The 20,088-nt window shown below is 42.7% G+C and overlaps 1 protein-coding gene across 1 annotated transcript in view; it reads right to left on the minus strand.

Moving 5' to 3' along the window:
- Nucleotides 1-20,088, minus strand: part of RAB10 (RAB10, member RAS oncogene family) — a 35,529-nt gene that overhangs the window by 6,991 nt on the left and 8,450 nt on the right. Inside the window, exon 2 of the mRNA XM_081942376.1 lies at nt 4,643-4,703. Coding sequence (XP_081798502.1) covers nt 4,643-4,703 — 61 coding nt within the window. The remainder of the gene's footprint in view (nt 1-4,642; nt 4,704-20,088) is intronic.

The following is a 20,088-nucleotide window of genomic DNA, read 5'->3' on the forward strand; positions in this document are numbered from 1 at the left end:
TGGAAAAATGGGAAAATATGAGACACTGTACTCACATTTTTTCTAAATAAGATGCGTGACCTATGGATAGCTTAGAGGCTCAAGTCCTTGAAATTTTAAGATAACCAACAGATTCATATAATTATTGAATATTGGAATTGTATGAATAAAACAACAAAGATAGAAACAAAGGCAAAATAGCAGACAAACTTAAGCTTGAGTATATCATGATACCCCGGAGAATGATTTTACAGGGGAGGTAATTTTATAAATGCAACAGACTTAAATTGATAGCAATAAGATAGTATAAATGCAAAAAATGATTGCTATTCTCTGAAATACAAAATAGTCTTTCTTGCACAGAAGCAAACTATCTTGAAAACTATCTAGTTTGTGTCTACAATTCCAATAAATGTTTTCCCTTTTAAAAAAGAATGAAGCGACATTAAATTAGTTTACATTCTCTACTTAGTTTAGATGTCACAAATCGTTGTGGCCACTAATTTTAATAAAGAAAGAGCAAGATGAATAATTTACAATCATGAGTTTTCCAGAATTACTGGAAGCATGTCTTCACAAAAGTATTTAAAAATAAATGTCAGTGCTCTGATAACATTTTGTTCCATATGTCAAATTTGATGTTTCTTTTGTAAGTATTGGCTCCAGGTAAGATGGAGAGCAAATAAACAAACAGGTAAGTAAGTGCAATTCATTGGAATTACAGTTAGTAATTCACAAGAAAACCAATGCAGTACCATGGAAACTTACCCAATTAGTTTGGGCTAGTCTCAGCTCAATCATTTTTCAGAAATAGATTGCTGTGGGAGGAAAATTATGAAGAAAACTTGGAGGATGAAGTATGTTATAGATTGCCTTAAGCTTCAAGGAGAAGGATAGAATACAGGTCTAACAAAAACAAATCTAAATGCCAGTCCCAATTACTGTTATTAAGCAAGGGACTACCTATAAATTTAACTAATAGACCTTTATGCAAATAGTGTATATTTTCCTAAAAAACTTTTGTCAAGCATTCCTTCTGTCACATACTTTCTTACTTTGTATGTTAAAAATTTAAAGAGAAATAAAATACAATTAAATTTAAAGAAAAGCAAGATCCTTGAATAAGTAACATCAGCTGGAATAAGCATGCAGTGGGAGCTTTTTCACCTCTGCACATACTGCTCTAAAGTCAAAGAAAGTTCACTCTAAGCAATTAACCATTGTTTAATGGCTCATTAGCTGAATTTATGCAACACTCTAAGACAGTGGTTCCCAAACTTTTTCAGTCCACCGCCCCCTTGGTGCTACAAACTGCTACTCAATGCCCCCCACCCAGTGGTGGAATTCAATTTTTTTTACTACCGGTTCTGTGGGCGTGGCTTGGTGGGCGTGGCTGGGGGGGTGTCATGTGATTGGGCGGTTTGCACGACGGAAGGAAGATAGTACCAGTAAAATTCAAAACTGCAACAATTAATTGCACATTTATTCAAAATCCAATTTAAAAACCTTTTTAGTTAATGTTAATTCAACAAAATTTTTGAACATGATCCAGTGATACCAGGTTTTCAAAGTCTGATAGTCATTTATCAAGAACCTTAGTAACTAGTAACTTAGTAAACTCAGTAAAATTTAGTAACTCCTTCACTGTTCAGTAAATTCTTAATGTGATGGATGGGCTTGACGAAGTGATACCAGTTTCCCAAGGTCTGGTTTTAAGTCACTTAGCAGGAGTCTTAAATCACCATGTTCGGTAAACTGGAGTCGATTTCTTTGCTTGGAGAGAAGTTGAATGACCACACTGAAGCCACGTTCCACCAAATATGATGTTGGAAATGCAACAAGGAGCTTCTTAACCACTGTCCATAGTGCAGGATAGCGATCAGAAATTTCTTTCTGTAACCAAAACTCTTGGTACAATTTCTTAAACTTTGGCTTCAGCTCAATGTCATTTTGCAGCTCTATGAGTTGTTCCTCCACTACCCCATCTTCCTCAGTATCTGAAAATGGATTTATCACCCAATCTGGAATTTCCATCAAAAGAAGATCCTGATATCACTCAAGACATCTAAGTCTTAGAATGTCAGAGAAACAACTTTAGCTGGTAGTCACATCCCTGCAATAACATCATTGTAATTTCCACAATATCAACACTAGCTTTGCTACTAACCCCTTCAAAACCATCTGCATAGTCTTTAAGATTTGGTGGTCTAAATATCAAAAATGGTTGACTCACATCACACATCTAAGCAAAACTGAAGTACAATCTTATTTTTCCTTTTTTTTAAAAAAAATCTCAATTTTAAGATTTGTATTACTGTTTTCATCAGTCCCCATCCAAAAATGGCAAGAAACTCTGGTGTCATTTTTTTTAAGCAACCATGGACAGATAGCTGCTCATACTTGCCTTAATATTATTGGCCAAGTTTCTTATTGGCTATGCTAACCAAGAGGTGCTCTGGTCATTGTTAATCCTGCTGCAAAATTTATGTGTGCACATATCCACACATACAAAGGCATACAATATAATCTTATCTCCTTCAGATTGATAATTATTTTGCACGACACATTAAATGCTTATGTGGTTTCAATGGCTAAACTTCTGCTCGCTGAACCAACTATTCAAAACCAGTAATTCCACACAGAGAGAGGATGGGAATGGGGATATTTCAAAAACTAAACACATATCCTAAAAGAAAATCCACCCGTGACCAGCATTGAGTGGAGCTTTTATAAACTTTAGAATAAATGAGCTGGAAGGGACCTTGGAGGTCTTCTGGTCCAGCCCCCTGCTCAAGCAGGAGAACCTATACCAGAGGTCTTCAAACTTGGCAACTTTAAGACTTGTGGACTTCAACTCCCAGAATTCTCCAGACAGCTATGGACTTCAACTCCCAGCTATGCTGGCTGGAGAATTGTGGGAGTTGAAGTCCACAAGTCTTAAAGTTGCCAAGTTTGGAGACTCCTGACCTATACTATAGTAGTATATACATATAGTATACTATACCTATATCAAAGAAAGCTCCAGTGAGTTTAACAACACCCGTATTTCCAAGGCTAGAAACGGAAGATTGCAATGCGAGTTCCCTCCTGCTGGTAATCCAAACCTCCCTAACCAAAATCCACACCACCAAAAGGGAGCGACTGCACTTCCGCTCATCACCACCTCCCCTCCCCGTTACTTTTACCCAGCAGCGTCTCCATGCAAAGGAAAAGGATGGCACGAAATATGTGACCATTTTTTAAACCAGTGGCAAAGAGCTCTCTCGTAAGCTCAACTAGAATTCGATTGGTGGGGGTTTTTCCCCATTTAACAACACCGTGCACGATCTCCCCACCCACCGACCATTTAAAAAAAAAAAACCTTTTCACAAGCCAAACCGGTCGGTTAACACGCCGGTGGTGTTGGGGGGGCGGGCGATTGAAGCGGCGTGCGCCCCTCTCCTGGGAGGAAGGCAGTGATTGGAGGGGAGGGTGGTGACGTTGCTTAAAGGGAAACCCGCAGCTATTTCCAGGTTTGTGTGGGTAATTTTGTCCTTCTGCCCGCGCCGATGGGCTTTAAACAGTCCATCTTCTGCTCGGCAGGTTTCTCATTTCCATCTAAGAATTAGCTAAGGGGAAGCTACCAACCTAGGGGCGATGCCCTCTGCAGCCAACACAATACATGATCTTTTTTTCCTCACCCTCATAACGCCCTCCTGCTGCCCCCCTTTCCTCTTAGCGCCCCCCTGGCCTCTTAGCGCCCCCCTAAGTCATCCCACCGCCCCCGAGGGCGGTACCACCCACTTTGGGAACCACTGCTCTAGAATGACTACCTTGCTTCCCCCAAAATAAGACAGCGTCTTATTTTCTTTTGACCCCCGAAATAAGCACTTAGCCTTATTTTTGGGGAGGTCATATTATTTTTGAGGTGCAGGAGGCGGCGAGAGTGGTCACCTCATGGCTGCTGCTATGTTGCAATATTTTCGGTGAGGGCTTATTTTAGTGCATGTACTCAAAAGCCCGATTGGGCTTATTATCCAGGGAGGTCTTATTTTCAGGGAACAGGGTAGCTGCAAAATATATAGGTTGTAGCATTGCTTATGTTCCTTTTATATACGGTTGTGGGAGAAAAGGACTTTTGAGATATTCAGGTTTTTCTTGATCTCTATAGTTGCCATCATTTTTTATATTAACGACTAAACCAATTCTTTTATTTTTTTAAAGATTAGAGGATCTTAAATCAGGGATTTTAAATTTATTTCTTTATATTTATGTAGCTGCCCATCTCACAAAATGGTAACTCTGGATGGTGTACAAAAAAATTGAAGAGATCATAAACAATATTAAAAACTTTCTAAAATTAAAATGTTATCAATGTTATTATTAAAAGACTAGGAGAGAAGATTCAGTGTTATAGGCAATGTAGTCACTTTATTAGTACATATGATATAGGTAGTCCTCAAATTACGACCATAATTGGAATTGCAGTCAAAGTCATGTTGGTTGTTGTCATCATGTGACTGATCTGATTTTATGACTTTTTTTGCTGTAATCATTAGCTATAGTGAATCATCATGGTTAAATAATGATGTATCTTGATTAGATAGATATTAACCAGACAAGCCAAATGTAGCTAATAAAAATCACAGAAAGTATTTTGAATGTCAAACAGTTAGTCACTTACCATATCTGTAGCTTTATCTTCTTTCCTTGCAATTCAACTGTTTTGATCTTGAAATCTATCCCTACAAAGTAAAATAAAACAAGTAAATCAACAAAGCAGCATGAAAACATTCACAAAAAGAACACACACAAATGCACTACATCTGAGAAGTATAAACATAAATATTCCATCAAATAACCTTATAGAAAAGATTATTTTGATTTTTTTCCCTGCCACAGGAAGACTTGGCTGCTCCTTTGTGCATTTCATTATAGTTACTTTTTTGTTATTCATGTTTTTAATACCAAGAGTGCAGTCAGATTTATAAGCTTCTGACAGTCAGTTGTAATTAGGGCATCATATAAGCTAGGAAAATAAAATAAAAATTAAAAAGCATCCGATTATATTTACCTACTTGTACTACTTTAGATACCAAGACATTCCAACTTCAACTTTGTAAGAAATTACATGTAATACTTGTTCTATACCAGTGATGGCGAACCTTTTTCGCCTCGGGTGCCAAAAGCACATACGTGCGCACTATCACACGAACTCGAGTGCCCACCCACATAACTTAATATCCCCCCTCACCTGTGTGGACCGTGCATTTTTGCGCAAGGCTTCCTCGCCACTCCCTGCTCTGGCTGCTTCACCCAGTGAGGGGAGAAGTTGCTCTGCCACTAACGGGCAGAGATTGGGGTGGGGGTGGGGGGATGCTCAAGTGTGCTCCTGTGTCAAAAAACCTTCCCTTATCATTCTCCTGTGTAAAGATTGGGCCCTTTTTACAATGGCAGGTGTGAGTCCAGTTGCTAAATTCTCCCCTTCTATTAAAGAGGATCCTGGGCACTACAGTCAATAGACAAATGAGGAAGGGAGCTGCTGGCACAGGGGAAAGAAAAGCAGCAAGGAAATAAGGAAAAGCAGCTTTTTTCCCTCAAGGTGGCTGCTCTGTTTCCCCCCCTCCCCGGTGCTAGCACAGAGGATCCTGCCTGGTCCCTGCAATCCAAAGGGAAATGAGGAAGAGAGCAATCTGCATGAGGGAAAGACAAGCAACAAGGAAAGAAGAAAAAGCAGCTTTTTTTCCCTCAAGGTGGCTGCTCTGGTGCCCTTTTCTCCATTTCAGCACCACTCCATGGAGCCTGCCCCACCACCCATCGCCCAGGTCCTCGCTTCTCCCAAGCATTTCTTTGCCTATTTAATTTCCCCTCCGTAGCATTTTCCCATCGTGTTTCTTGCCGTTTTGGACAGGAAAAACAAAGTTTGTGGGACTAAAAAAAACTCCTTTCAATCAATCAATTCCAACTTTGCGAGATCTCTCCCCCCCCCCCAAAGTTGTAATTGATTGAAGTTTTGTTTTAGTCCCACAAACCTTGTTTCTCTGCACACGATGGCAAGAAACGTGATGGAGGTGGAAATCAGGTAGGCAAAGAAATGTTTGGGAGAAGCGAGGACCTGGGCGATAGTGGGTGGGGCAACCTCGATGCCATATCACTGAAATGGAGAAAAGGGCAACAGAGCAGCCAGCACGAGTGAAAGAAGCCTCTTTCCTTGCCGCTTGTCTTCTCCCCCTCCCCCCTGCTGGCAACTCTCCCCATTTCCCTGTGGATTCAAGCGATGGGGCAGGATCCTTTTTAGTAGCAGGGGAGGAGGGGGGAACAGAGCGAGTGAAAGAAACCTCTTTCCTTGCCGCTTGTCTTCTCCCCCTCCCCCCTGCTGGCAACTCTCCCCATTTCCCTGTGGATTCAAGCGATCGGGCAGGATCCTTTTTAGTAGCAGGGGAGGGAGGGGGGAACAGAGCAGCCAGCACGAGTGAAAGAAGCCTCTTGCCGCTTGTCTTTCCCCCGTTCCCCGTTCCGGCAGCTCTCTCCTCATTTCTGGTTTGCATTCGGCTGTTTTTCGCCCTTTGGAGGCTTCAGGGAATCCTCCGGAGATTTAAAAAAAAAACTATCAAAAATCAGCTGGCCAGCGGGCGCATGCGTACTGGAGCTGACAGGGCAATGCCTCGCGTGCCCTCAGAAATGGCTCTGTGTGCCATAGGTTCGCCATCACGGTTCTATACTGTCCCCCAAAACCAGAAATAAGTATTTCCAAAGGCTAGTTTAAGGTTTTCAGGACAATACATGTAACTAGTTATGCAAAGGAGATGAGCACCGTGCCCTAGATTAGGACACGACTAACAGGGAGACCTTTATCTTTTTAGTGTGATTGTAGTATTATTATTTATCCTTATCTTCTTTATTCCCTTTTACTGGTATTATTATCATTGTTGTTGTTGCTGCTTCTGCTATTTTTTATTATTATTATTATTATTATTATTATTATTATTATTATTATTATTATTATTATTATTATTATTATTATTATATACTTTATTCATTAAACACGAAACTCAGTCAACTGGACATTTAAAAATGCATCACAAATATCACTGACTGGTGCTGATGGTTGATACGGGTTGCTGTCAGCATCCAATGTATCAACTAAATATCTTCTTAAAATGTACAATGTTCTGAGTAGTCCAGGTTTTTTTGCAGTTCTGCTGGTGTTATTGCAGAAAGCTACAATTTCTTGATGTATTTTGTAAAATTCTTGGGACAGTACCAAGTGATATCTCTTACAAATCTTCCAGTGCACCATTGCTGCAATTTTGTCATGCTGCTGCTTATAGTCAGTCTGTGCAATCTTCTTGCAGCAGCTTAATAGGTAAGTCCACTGTTTCCTCAGCTTCTTTGCATAGGCAGCATTTACTGTCTGTTGCTGTCTTCTCAATTTTGGCTTTGTATACATTTGTCCTTAAGGCTTGGTCTTGTGCAGCCAGAATTAATCCTCGGTCTCTTTCTTCAACTTTCCTTCTCTTAGCCATTGCCACGTCTTGTTATTATCTGCTTTCCCTGCTATTTTTTTAATGTACTGGCCATGTAGTGCTTTGTCTTCCCATGCCTCCATTCTGTTCTTCGTTTGGTCTTTCTTGTAGGCCAGTTTGGTCTTTTTAGTAGTCAGTAAGCCTTCCTGATATACTAACTTCAATATATCTTCATCATATTCTCCCAAAGCCATTTTTCTTCTTCAATCATTTGATGTACTTGCAACATTCCACACATCATCATCATCATTTCTTTTATTCATTAAACATGAAACTTAGTCAACTGAACATTTAACGATGTGTCACAAATATGACTGGTGCTAATGGTTGATACAGGTTGCTGCCAGCGTCTTAGGTATCAACCAAATATCTTCTTAAAATATATGATGTTCCTAGTAGCACAGTTTTTTGCAGTTCCGCTGGTGTTATTGCAGGAAGCTGCAATTTCTTTATGTGTTTTGTAAAATTCTTGGACATGGTATCAAGTGCCCTGATGACAATGGGTATCACTGTTACATGTTTCATCCATAGCCTTATAATTTTGATGGCCAGGTTGCGATATTTTGTGATTTTTTCCCCAGTTCTTTTTCTTCGACTCTGGCATCTCCTGGAACAGCGATATCAATAAACTGTACGCTTCAGCCCTCTACAACTGTGATATCTGGTATGTTGTGTTCCTACTATTTAATAATAATAATAATAATAATAATAATAATAATAATAATAATAATAATAATAGTAATAGTAATAATAATAATAATAATAATAATTTGCTTTCCATGTATACTGAATGATTCTGTACCAGACAAATTCCTTGTATGTTGAATCACACTTTGCCAAATTCAATTCACTTCTTCTGAATGATACCAATATCCAACAAGCTTTTAACCTTAGTTTTAGCACTAACAATACGAAGCAGTATGTTGGGTGACAGGATGCCTCAAACCTACACCAACTGAGAAAATATACCCTCTCACTGGCATTGCTCCACCTAAGATCAGGAGAGAAGCAGCAGCGAAGAGAACTCAGCAAGAAAATGATCCTCAACATTCTCTGAATGGACATATGCCCCAAGCTTTGCTGATTCAGATGTAGAAAAAGCTTTATGGCTATAACAAACATTCTTGCGAGTACGCAAGAGTAAATCAGAATTAAAAAATGGAGGAAGGAAACCAGTGAGCAAGGAATAACAGTAAAGAAGGATATAACTAAAAGATCTGACCTCCTTTATATTACTTGGAGGATCCTGAATATGCTGAGGGTTGGCGTGTCAGATCAATATGCTCAAGTAGAGACTATTAGCGGATAACACATTGTGTGAATGTGGAGAGTCACACAGCCTGGTCCATCCGCTGGGGTGTCAGTTATTACCAGAAACATGGAGCAACAATAACTTATTTTGGAAAAACAACAAAGTCAGGAAGGTGAAGGAGGTGGAGGTGGGAGAGGGAGGAGGAGAAGGAGGAGGAGAACAACAACAACAACAACAACAACAAAGCAATGAGGTACTGGGGAAGGGGTGTGAGTCTTTGATGTCTGTTTCTTTTTTGTTTAAATGCTGGCTGGTTATACATCAAACACGAAGCATTAATGTTATAGTGCCACGCTCTGTTTTAATGTTATTCCACCATGTTTTCAGGCCCAAACCAAGAATGACACATGGGGATTCTTTCAAATTGAGTTTTTTTATTGTTTAACACTTATTGACAAAAAATTGCCTGATTGAGGACCCTACTATCTACATTTGTAATATACTCTGTGAACTATTAGGGAAAGACTGTCTTCACCCTTTTCTCTCACAGGAAATATTGAGACAAAATTGTATCTTACTTCTTTGGAATGCACCCCCTTCCTATGACATTCCATTATAACTGTTCTTATTCTAAACTGCATTATATTTTTAAAACAAAATGTGGAGTAGGGAGGAGGGAATGAAAAGTGATCAAGTAATTTTAACTGATGTTTATATTATTGTCTAATATTTTTTTCTACAGAACTGATTTTCCCTGGGCTAAAAATGCCTCTTAAGAATTTCCCATATATTTCATCAACATATTCTTTTACTATGTAGCAGAAACTAAATATCACAAATGTCTCTGGATTTGAAAAAAACATAACTTACACTGATTGAACCCGGCTCCAATAAAATTATGTCCATGGTAATTTGCAATCATTGATAAAATTACTTGAATGCATGTAAAAATATAAATGGTTATATTCCACTAGAGGAAAAATAATTCATCTGCTACATACTGTATATCTCATGGCCAAATTGTGAGATTCTGGATTGTTTGAGGGGCTGGGAATGATTAAGTATTGAAACCAGGCCACTTTTTTCTCCTCAATGTCTGCTGCATGCTATTTTGTAACAATAATAAAAATTGCAATAAAACAGGCCATTTCACTACTAAATTTTAATGGTATGATTTAAGGTGCAAGCTAGGCCAAATGCAGTTCGGGAACTGCCCATTTATGACATATTAATATGAGATTCTTAGTTAGCTTAGGCTAAGCCAAACTGTTAAAACCAAAATAGTTTTGCTATTTTGGAAGATCATGATATATTTATAAGTGTTATATTATAAGAAAGTTTATTTATGAATTATTTTCAAATTGAAACTGAAAGTCTGATCTGACAGCATTAGGAAAAAACCTGAAAATGTGAAGCATCAACTAGCATTAGGACAACTTAAATGCCTGTGCCATCTTTATTTGGGAGAGTATTAAATTTAGGCTTGATACAAAACTAGTTCAAAACAATGGAACACATTTTGACTGGAAATTAACTTTGAGATTAATATGCAACACCTCTTTGTAATATCCAGGATGATATTTCAGAGTCATGAATCAACAAATGTGATTTCCAGTCAAAAACTATACAATTCAGGTTTTACAAAAGTTTTTAACATTTTGTTCCACCGAGTTCAAGTTTTGCTCTCTCACCAAAATGTAGGATGTATAGGACATACGCAAGCCATAAGCTTATGAAACTCAAATCAATGCCAGAATTTAGTCACCAAGTCCAAAGTTCATATGTATATCAGTCACCTTCAACTTTTTGCATGATCTAAGAAATGATTTAAAGCTGAGTAATTAAAAATTATTTCTTGCAGTTTTGTTTTTTGTAATTGATATATATATATATCTGACAAAAGTACTATACAATAATTTTCAGTTTACATTACAACACATCAGGAATAAGTCTGGGAAAGTAAGTAATAAGGTATTTTAAATTTCTAAAACTATATCAACATTAAATCAAATTATCAATTACTTGGAATTTATTCCTAACGCTTATTAACACTGAAAATTTCCCTGACAATATTCTAGAAATCCAATGCATTGGATTAAAACTATATTGGTAAGATGTACTAGATATTAAATGCTGATTAAATGCAATTAATAGTTTTGTTTTGAGAATTTAAGATCTGTGATTCTCACTAATAAGAACGCTTTTCAATTGTGGTTGTCTCAAATATACATTTTTCTTCTTTTTTATGGAAAAAAATATCAAATTCATAAGCTGATAAGTTATGTTTGGAACTGCCCTTTATAGATACACACAAACTAACTCTCAGGATTAAACAAAAAGTTATACTGAAGCATGCAACCAATTATACAGAATGTAATATTGTAGATGCTTCAGAGCTGGCCTATGCAAGAAATTCAGATATCTTCATTTCAATCAACAAACATTCATTTCAAAATAAAATAAAATGAATTATAGATATAATTGCCTAGAATTCTGACTATTTTGCAAAGTAACATGATGTGACAATTATCAAGAGTCATCAAGTAAAATAAGGAAAAAGAGTGGGGAAGTACAAAATGGGAGAAAATCAAATGTTAATTTTAGGTTTCATTTTGCCTAAGGACTTTGAAAGATTCTCCACTATTTCTAATAAGCAGACTTTATATTTATATCTGATGGAAAAAATAGCAGCAATATGAAATTCAGAGTTAATATAATTAATTAGGGTATATAACTCAATTGCACCAATATAGTCAGAATAAATAGAAAAAGGCATAGTAGCTATTCATTTTTGAAGGAGGAATACAAAACCTACACCTGATTAAACACCAAACAGCATCCTGAGATGGGAATTAACAAGAAACATTCTTTAATAGTGAGTTTAGTTAAAAGATTGAGTATGAGCTGACAGAGTTTAAACAGACAAATGTATAGATAAATGTATACTTGTTGCACTGTGATTTTAACTGTGATTTTGCCTCTTAAAATACGTTTCCTCATTAATGCTTACAGCTTGGAAATCGTAAATCAAAAATTAAATGGCTACATCAAGATGTTGCAACAAGCCAAGGTAATCTTCATCTCTAGGCAGAAAATTACCATCATATGAAGTTTGCTGACTAACTCAATAAATTTGGATTGAGCAATAAAATACTGTCACTCAACGGAGCAAAGTTAACAGCTATAATATGGTTTGTTTTTGGTTTCTGTTATGTCACACAGTAGACATAACCATAATAGCCTAGCATCAGACATAACATTGAGAATGGATTGTGTAGCCCACTTTGGATCTTAGATATCAATATGCAACGTTAGTAAAGCAGCTAACATTTCACAGACTGTAAATTTACATTCTAGTCAAGGGTGGATTTCAAATTTTTTTACTACCGGTTTGGTGGGCGTGGCTAGATGGGGGACATGTGACTGAGTGACCATGGCCAACTTGACGTCACTCACACACTCAGTCACATGACCCCCCCCCCCCAAGCCATGCCCACCGAAACAGTGGCGAAAAGTTTTGAGGTGGAGATGCACCAGGCCGGGGCTCTTCGCTGTCTCTTTTGGGGGGGGGGATCCCCAGAGCACCTTTATTTTGTTTCATGGACTCCCTCAAAGGCAGCTTCTCTTTCTGGCCCACAAGCAGAGAACCAGATTGCCACCTGGCACCCCCCTTCCCTCATCGATGCCCGCCGCCAACTCCGCGTAGCTCGAGGAGCCGCGGCAGAGTGGGCTGCGGAGGGTACCATAAGCCAGGATGATCAGGATGGAATGCTATTCCGAGAAGCCGCGCTCGACCGGCTCCCACCTGGGGTCAGCAGATGAAGCGGTCCAGGTGCAGCAAGCGCTGAAGGGCCAGGAAGTGCTGCTAGAGCCAGGACAGATCCAGGGAGAAGCCGCGCGGGCAGCCCAGCACCACGAAGAGGTCTGCACAGGGGTCCGGCAGCTGCAAAGTCCAGCATGAGGGACAGAAGCTCTTGAACCTAGCGGGGCCCCACAGCACCAACAGCAGCAGCGCTTGGCTGCCTGGGATCGGGCCTGCTGTGGGGTCCTCATGCGAAATACCTACCACTATATCCACTCCGGCAGCCGGGCACCCTGTCCCTCTCCACGCAGCAGGGGCTCTTCACTTTCCTGCTCGGGAGACGGAGCCCAGGGAGAAAAGAAACGGCGGTTCAGGCAGTCCTGCCCTGAGTCCCCACCAACTGGAGACCGGCCTGGGAGCCCGTCGGAGGCAATGGACCCAACAGAGGCAAGCACTCCTCTCAGTGGGGCAGCCATGTTCACACGCTCCTGGACTGAAGCCTCATCACCCCCCTCCCCCCGCTCAGCCAAGCACACCTCACCTGTGCTGGGAGGCACCTGGCGCCGCTGTTGTGTCTCCATGGCGGTTGGTTGCAGCAGTGCTTTCTCCAGCCCGGGTGGGTGCCTTTGAGCCGAGGCCTCAGGTCTTCCAGAGCAGTCCATGTGGGGAGGGTGCTCGACTCGCTCCGGCCGTGCCCGGGCTGGAGGAGCCATCGCTCCAGATCATGTGGCTTTTTCAAGGTTTTCTTTTAAAAAACCGAGCTCTCCAGATGAGTTTCAAAACTTCCGAAATTGCTTCTGGAGGGGGCAGACGGGCAGCATTCCCCCCCTTCCCCGGGCACTTGCAGCCTCGGAGCCTGCAGCAACTCCCAGCCCTTGCACAGTAAAGAAAAACTTATCTTGAGTGCGAGGCGAGAAGTTTTTCTCTACTGTTCAAGGGTCAGGAGTTGCTCCAAGGCTGCAGGCTCTGAGTCTCTGAGGCTGCAGGGGCCCAGGGAGGAGGGGAAAGCACTGCCCCCTCCCAAAACAACCTCAGAGGTTTTCAAGCTCGTTTGGAGGTGTTTTTTTTTAAGAAAAAACTGAAAAACCCGCAAGACCCGGAGCTGCCAGTCTTTGCTAAGATGCACATCTCTAGGCCTACCATGCCCCATCCTCTGCCCCACCTGATACCCCCAAATTGAGCCCCGCTGCAAGCATCTCTCAGCTGGTGTGTGCAGGGAAAAACCTTGCACAGTAAAGAAAAACTTCCCATGAGTGCAAGAAGTTAATTGCCTCACACTCACAAGAAGTTTTTCTTTATTGTGCAAGGTTTTTCTCTGCACCCACAAGCTGAGAGATGCTCGCAGTGGGGTGCAATTTGGGCCCACCCCCACCCCAAGACAAGGCCCATCAAGCACGTTTAGACTCAACAAGCCAGGGGTTGCTCCCTCAACCAGCTCCACCGAAGATCCCCTTCATCCTCTTTGAGTTGGTCTGCTTTGCCGCCCAGGGAACAACTGAGTCAAACCGCTCCTGCCCAGCAGCGCCCCCGACTCCCAGCATCAGACCGTTAAGCCAACCGATGGTGCGCAACCAGAGCTGACTGGGGGCAAAGCTGGGGTGATAACGAGCCTCCGAGGTCGCCCTCCTGCCTGCTTACCCAGCGTTTGCTCAGCCAGGCCCTCTGATCCCCCAGCTGGATGCAGCGACTAACCACCGACTGGAAAGTGAGGTTTTTGGGGGCCCAGCTTGCCGGGCTGCCCCTTGTCCGCAGCGGAGGAGGGGGCGAAGTCTGGGAGAGATCCTAGCTGCAGTTTATTGGTGAGCAACATTGGCCGGGAGAGGCAGGGAGGAAGGCCAATGGTGCTCACGAGTAAACTGAGACTCCTAAGTGGGATCGAGTCTCCCATCTCCCATCTTCACTTGAGGGCAACACTGGCAGCCACTTCCTGCTGAAGTCCATGCACTTACTGCTGCTGCTTGGCCTCCTCAATGCGCAGAGACAGGATGTGGCGGTTTTGTTCGTTGTCTGTGGTGGTGGGGGGGAGCAGCCGAGCAAGCAAGCAAGCAAGCAAGCCAGAATCTGCCGGCTGCCTCTAATCTGCAGTTTACTCGTGAACACATTTACCAGTGAGCATGGTGCTTACAAGTAAACTGCAGATTAGAGGCAGCCAGTATGGGTGCTACACCTGAAGGTTAGGCAGCCTTGGGCAAAGGTGTTGCCAACTCTGCTCTGCAGAGTACAGTACCAGTACAGAACCAGTGCAGACTCAGGCTGGCATATCACTACTGGTTCGGCCGAACTGGTCCGAACCGGTAGGAACCCACTTCTGATTCTAGTAGACACAACAGAATGAAGTGCCAGAATCAATTCCTAAGGCATTACTAGTGGAAGACTTGGAGTGTGTCTGATCAAACATGAGTACAAGCCCACATAGGTAATCTTCAGGTTACAGTTACCCCTTCAGCGATTGGATGGTACTGAATGAGGGATGACTGGTCCTCAAAGTTGCATCCATTGCAGCATTTCTGCAATCACATAGTCAATTTGGTTGCTTGGTAACCAACTTGTATTTTATGATGGTTGCAATACAACGTGTGATTCCCAATGTTCCCTGCCAGCTTCCCACAATCAAAGTAAATGGGGAAACTGGCAGATGGGTGCAAATTGTACCCAACACCTTTTTCATTCACCCATCTGCCCTGTACTCCACAGTGCCTACCTATGACACTTGCCTGCAGCTCTCCCCCACTGGCTTGTTTGCCAGGGACTTCCACCTTTTCCCATATGAATTCATGTAAGATCCTTGCTTAATGGATGCAGTGATGTGGTCCTAAGGTTATAACGGCATATATCAAATAGAACATAATTGGTAACATCCTATTTATGGAATTTCCTCCCCAGAGAAGTGTGATGGGTGCTCACTTTAATTTTATTTTGGCATCAGGTGAAAACCTTCCATTTTCCCATTTTTTAAAACTGGTTTCTAATTTTTTTTAAGGTATTGAGTGACTACCTTGCTGATGTTTACTCTGTATGGTGTTTTCTTTCTACATTTGATTTGATATTATTTATATGGTTTTATTTAAATTGAATCAATTTCTCTCATTATAAACTGCCCAGAAAGCTTCAGTGAATGGGTAGCTTAAAATTTTTAACATATACTTGTTCACGTACACTGTCACAAACTAATACAATCCATAATACCTTTTGCTACAAGAATGCTTTAACTTTTGTTAAACATCTTTGATGTAGATTTTTTTTTTTTTTTGCATTTCAAGGCTCCATCCAGGCAGAGGATGATTTTTTTCTTTGCTCATTCTACCAAGTATAAATCAGTAATATTTTGGCAGACAGCCTAGATGGAAAATCTGCAGATGAACCTGGGAAGAGGGGGGAGTGTTCCTGTTTCTAGTGGTCTGCAAAATCATATTTAGGCTTATTCAATAAAATTTTGAAGGTTGATTTTAAAACTTTTTAAAAGTAACTCATTAATGGACTGGCAAATTAATATTTTCTGCTAGGATCTCCTCCTGCTCTGCTCTGGTGAAGGTCATCAATTGAAATGGTTGTGTCTTATATGAGACACAAAAGTCCAAATCCCTTTCAATCAGAATTCCCTAGGACAAATGGTAGTTCTAACTGCAAAGAATGTTATGGCAAAGGCTATTCAAGTTGGGTTGGAAAAACCTGGATGATTACTAGATGACAAAAAAATATGCATTTTCAGTAGCTCTTTACTGTCATCTAGTGTATAGCAATAGCGATTAGCAATTACACTTACACTTATATACCTTTACAGCACACTCTGGGCAACTTACAATGTCAGCCAGCATATTGCCCCCAACAATCTGGGTCCTCATTTTACCGACCTCAGAGCATGGAAGGCTGAGTCAACCTTGAGCCCCATCAGGATCGAATTCCTGTTAGCCTGAAATACTGCATTTTAACCACTGTGACACTGGGGTTCCTGTACTGGAGGATTGTAACCATTGCGCTACCAGGGCTCCTCTACCGGTTTTGAATTTTACTGTTTTTTTTACATCTGGGGCATATGAAGTCATTTCAGATCCTATGAATCCAATTCTATATTGCCCAAGCCATAGTCAACCCAGAATAGGAACATACACATTTTGTTTCTTGTTCCCACTATTGATTATCCAACTTAAAAATGTTGGGACTAATCTGCCTTCATTTTGCACTTGTAAGTGTCAAGTAGGAAGAACAGAAGTCCTCTAATGTGCTCAAATTTAAATGAATAAAAATACCCTTACTCCACAAATAACAGACCTCCTACTAGAATTAACAGAAAGATAGACTTAAGAGTTCACACTAAATCACAAATGGTCAGTTTCAGCAACACACTAAATCAAAGACAAACCAAATTATGACTAAATGTGTTGTGTGAACAGATAAAAATTTAGTAAGATCTTGGAGCTATCCCATAGGTGCTTTTTCAAGAGGCAACTGGACAGGGCGTTGGTACTTACCTGAAACGCCTCTTCTCATAGTGGGGAAGGAGTATCTAGAATGGGTTGATCTTGTCCTCTCTTGATTGGACTGAGTTAGATAAGCTCTTTTAGCCACGCCTTGGTCACCAGGCTCTACCCAGTTATCGGCCAAGAACTCTATCAGACTTGCTGTGTCATACATTCTAGACTTTATTTTAGTTTCAAACCTTTATTACTTCAACAGAACAGTTCAACAAACAATATAACAATTTCACAACATACCCATATCAGGGAGGGGCTGGATACTCCTCCCCCACTATGAGAAGAGGCGTATCAGGTAAGTACCAACGCCCTTTCTCCATAGTGAGGGGAGGAGTATCCAGGATGGGACGTACCAAAGCCTACACGTCCCTAGGGAGGGTTACACATTTGAGTATATGCCCAAATTTATGCCTGGTGAGACCTCTCCCCCGCCTTGTGAACAGCCTGCAACACCCTATGTCCGAATGAGGCTTCCGCAGAAGCAAAGGAGTCCAACTTGTGATACCTCACGAATGGTGAGGGGTAAGACCCCATGGCTGCCATACCGATCTCTGATAGTGAGGCCTGCGTGGCCCAGGCCACCAAAGTGGCTGCGCTTTGTGTAGAATGCGCTGTGATAGAGCTCAGTGTTTGCACACCCCGTGCCTGATATGCAGAAGCAATACAGGTTCTTAAACCACCTGCCTATTGTGGTGGAAGTCACCTTGTTCCCCAGGGACCCCGTCTGGAAGGAAACAAATGGGACTTCCGACTTCCTGTTCGGCCTGGTTCTTCTGTGGTAAATCCTCAGAGCCCTCCTCACGTCCAAGATGTGCCACTTCCTCTCTAATGGGTGAGAAGGGTCCGGGCAGAAATTGGGCAATATCAGCTCCTGCGAGCGATGGAAGCAAGAGCACACCTTGGGTATGAAGGAGGGGTTCAACCTTAGCACTACCCTGTCCTGGTGGAACACGCAGAGATCTTCCCTGGTAGACAGAGCCTGCAGTTCGGATATCCTCCTAGCAGAGGTGATGGCCACCAAAAAGGCCATCTTAAGTGTCAGGAACTTCAGAGAGACAATATATAATGGATCGAACGGAGAGCCTGTCAGAGCATCCAACACCTTGTGTAAGTCCCAGGAAGGGTACCTGTGCACCGTGGGCGGTTTAAGATTGGGGCCCCCTTTGAGGAACCGCCTGACCATCGGATGGTGAGTCAGTGCCTGAGATCTACCGCACAGGAGTACCGATGAAATGGCTGAGACCTGTCTCCTAATTGTGTTGGGAGCAAATCCTCTGTCCAGCCCCGCCTGAAGGAAGTCCAGAACTTGTGCAACAGTGGCCTGGACCAGATCATGGCCCCTAGAGATGCACCATATTGAAAAAGCCCGCAATGTAGCACCGTAAATGCACTCCACGGAAGGTCTATGAGCTGCCTGGATAGTCTGTATAACCCTGGGGGAGAAGTGATCTTCCCCCAGGATGCTCCGCTCAAGCGCCAAGCGGTCAACTGGAGCCACTGAGGGTCCGGGTGTTCCAGCGACCCCTGACTGAGGGAGATCCTCTCCTGGGGGATCCTCCAGGGCCTGTCCACCGAGAGGGATTGGAGATCGGCAAGCCAAGGCCTTCGGGGCCAGTTTGGGGCAATCAGTACCACCTCCGTCCCCTCCCGCAATATTTTTTTCTATGACCCTGGGGATCAGGGGTAAGGGTGGATAGGCATAGAGGAGCACCCCGGGCCAAGGGCAGCGGAGAGCATCTACCCCCTCTGCCCCCCGTGTCCGATACCTGGAGTAAAACCTTGGGAGCTGGGTGTTGAGAGGGGTGGCGAATAGGTCGACCTCTGAGGAACCTCTCCTTAGCCTTTCCTCCCCCCCCCTCCCTGGGCAGCTCTAGCGGTGGTGATTACCTCTGGCTGTTCCTCAGGGCTTCTGGCAGGGCTGCTGTCCATTGCTGCAGGTGCTGGACTCCTGCCGGATTCTTCCTGGCTGCAGGGCGCCGCCATCTTGGAACACGTGGTCCCAGCCGGCTTCAAAATGGCGCCCGCCAGCAGTAGAAAGGGCGCGCTTTTTTAAAGGTTTTCCTCTGCCTGCGGCTTGTGCTTCTAGGAGCTGCCACGCGCCTCCCACGCTGTTTTCTCGCTCCCCTCTGCCTCTCTCTGGCGCTGGGGGAGCTAGGCTCTGTTCGTGGCTCCCTCCGGTGAGGTGAGCCACATGGATGCAGGCACGGGTGCTCTGCGGCGTTGGGGAAGCCGCGGTTCGCTGCTCAACCCAGTGGGGAGCAGCGGAGCGCTCCGGCGCCTCACAGAGCTTCCAGCGGCGGGCTCACCTTCTGGGTGGGATCCTGCGCTGTCCTTCCAGACGATTGCGCTCCTTTTCCTCTGGATTCAGCGCAGCAGGGCTTGCCTATGGAAGGCTTGTGCCCTGTTTGGTGGCTTGCCCGGCAGAGTCGATCCCTGAGTGATCCTTGTCTCACTCAGACGCTTGGGCAGCTTGCCGCCCCCCTAAGGGGGCTTTTGGCAAATATTTCCTGCCGCTTTGGGAGCTTTCCAGCTCAATTGCGGCTGCTTGCTGATTTCTTCTTCTTTTCTTCTTAAAGTTGCTCTTGGAGATGCAGGATGGCAATCCGTCCAGTTGAGGACTGAGTCAAATAATGGAGAGAGCCTGGTGGGCAAGGGGCGTGTCCCAAGAGCTTATCTGACTCAGTCCAATCAGCTGGAAGATAAGGTCAACCCCATCCTGGATACTCCTCCCCCCTCACTATGGAGAATGGATAGCTATTTTAGGAGGCTAATGAAAAAACAATCTCAATGTGCAGCAATATAATCAAAAAAGGCAAGGATTGAACAAGTATTTTACTACCTGTAAAGAGGTCAACACATTTTCAAGTTAATCCTTTCCCCCCTCCATAGCTGCAATCTCAAGTGGAGAATAGTACTACTTCAAATCCATTCTGAGTTGAAGAATCTAGATAAAATAACTTAAACCATCATAGTGAAATTATATTCCTGAACAAATGCTTGTTAAATGACCTTAATTGGGACCGGAATTTCTATTGCTAAGCAAAGCAGTCATTAGGGAAAACAGTTAACAGAATAGCA

Source organism: Natrix helvetica, assembly GCF_964273705.1.
Source record: "Natrix helvetica genome assembly, chromosome: 2".
Taxonomy (NCBI): Eukaryota; Metazoa; Chordata; class Lepidosauria; order Squamata; family Natricidae; genus Natrix; species Natrix helvetica.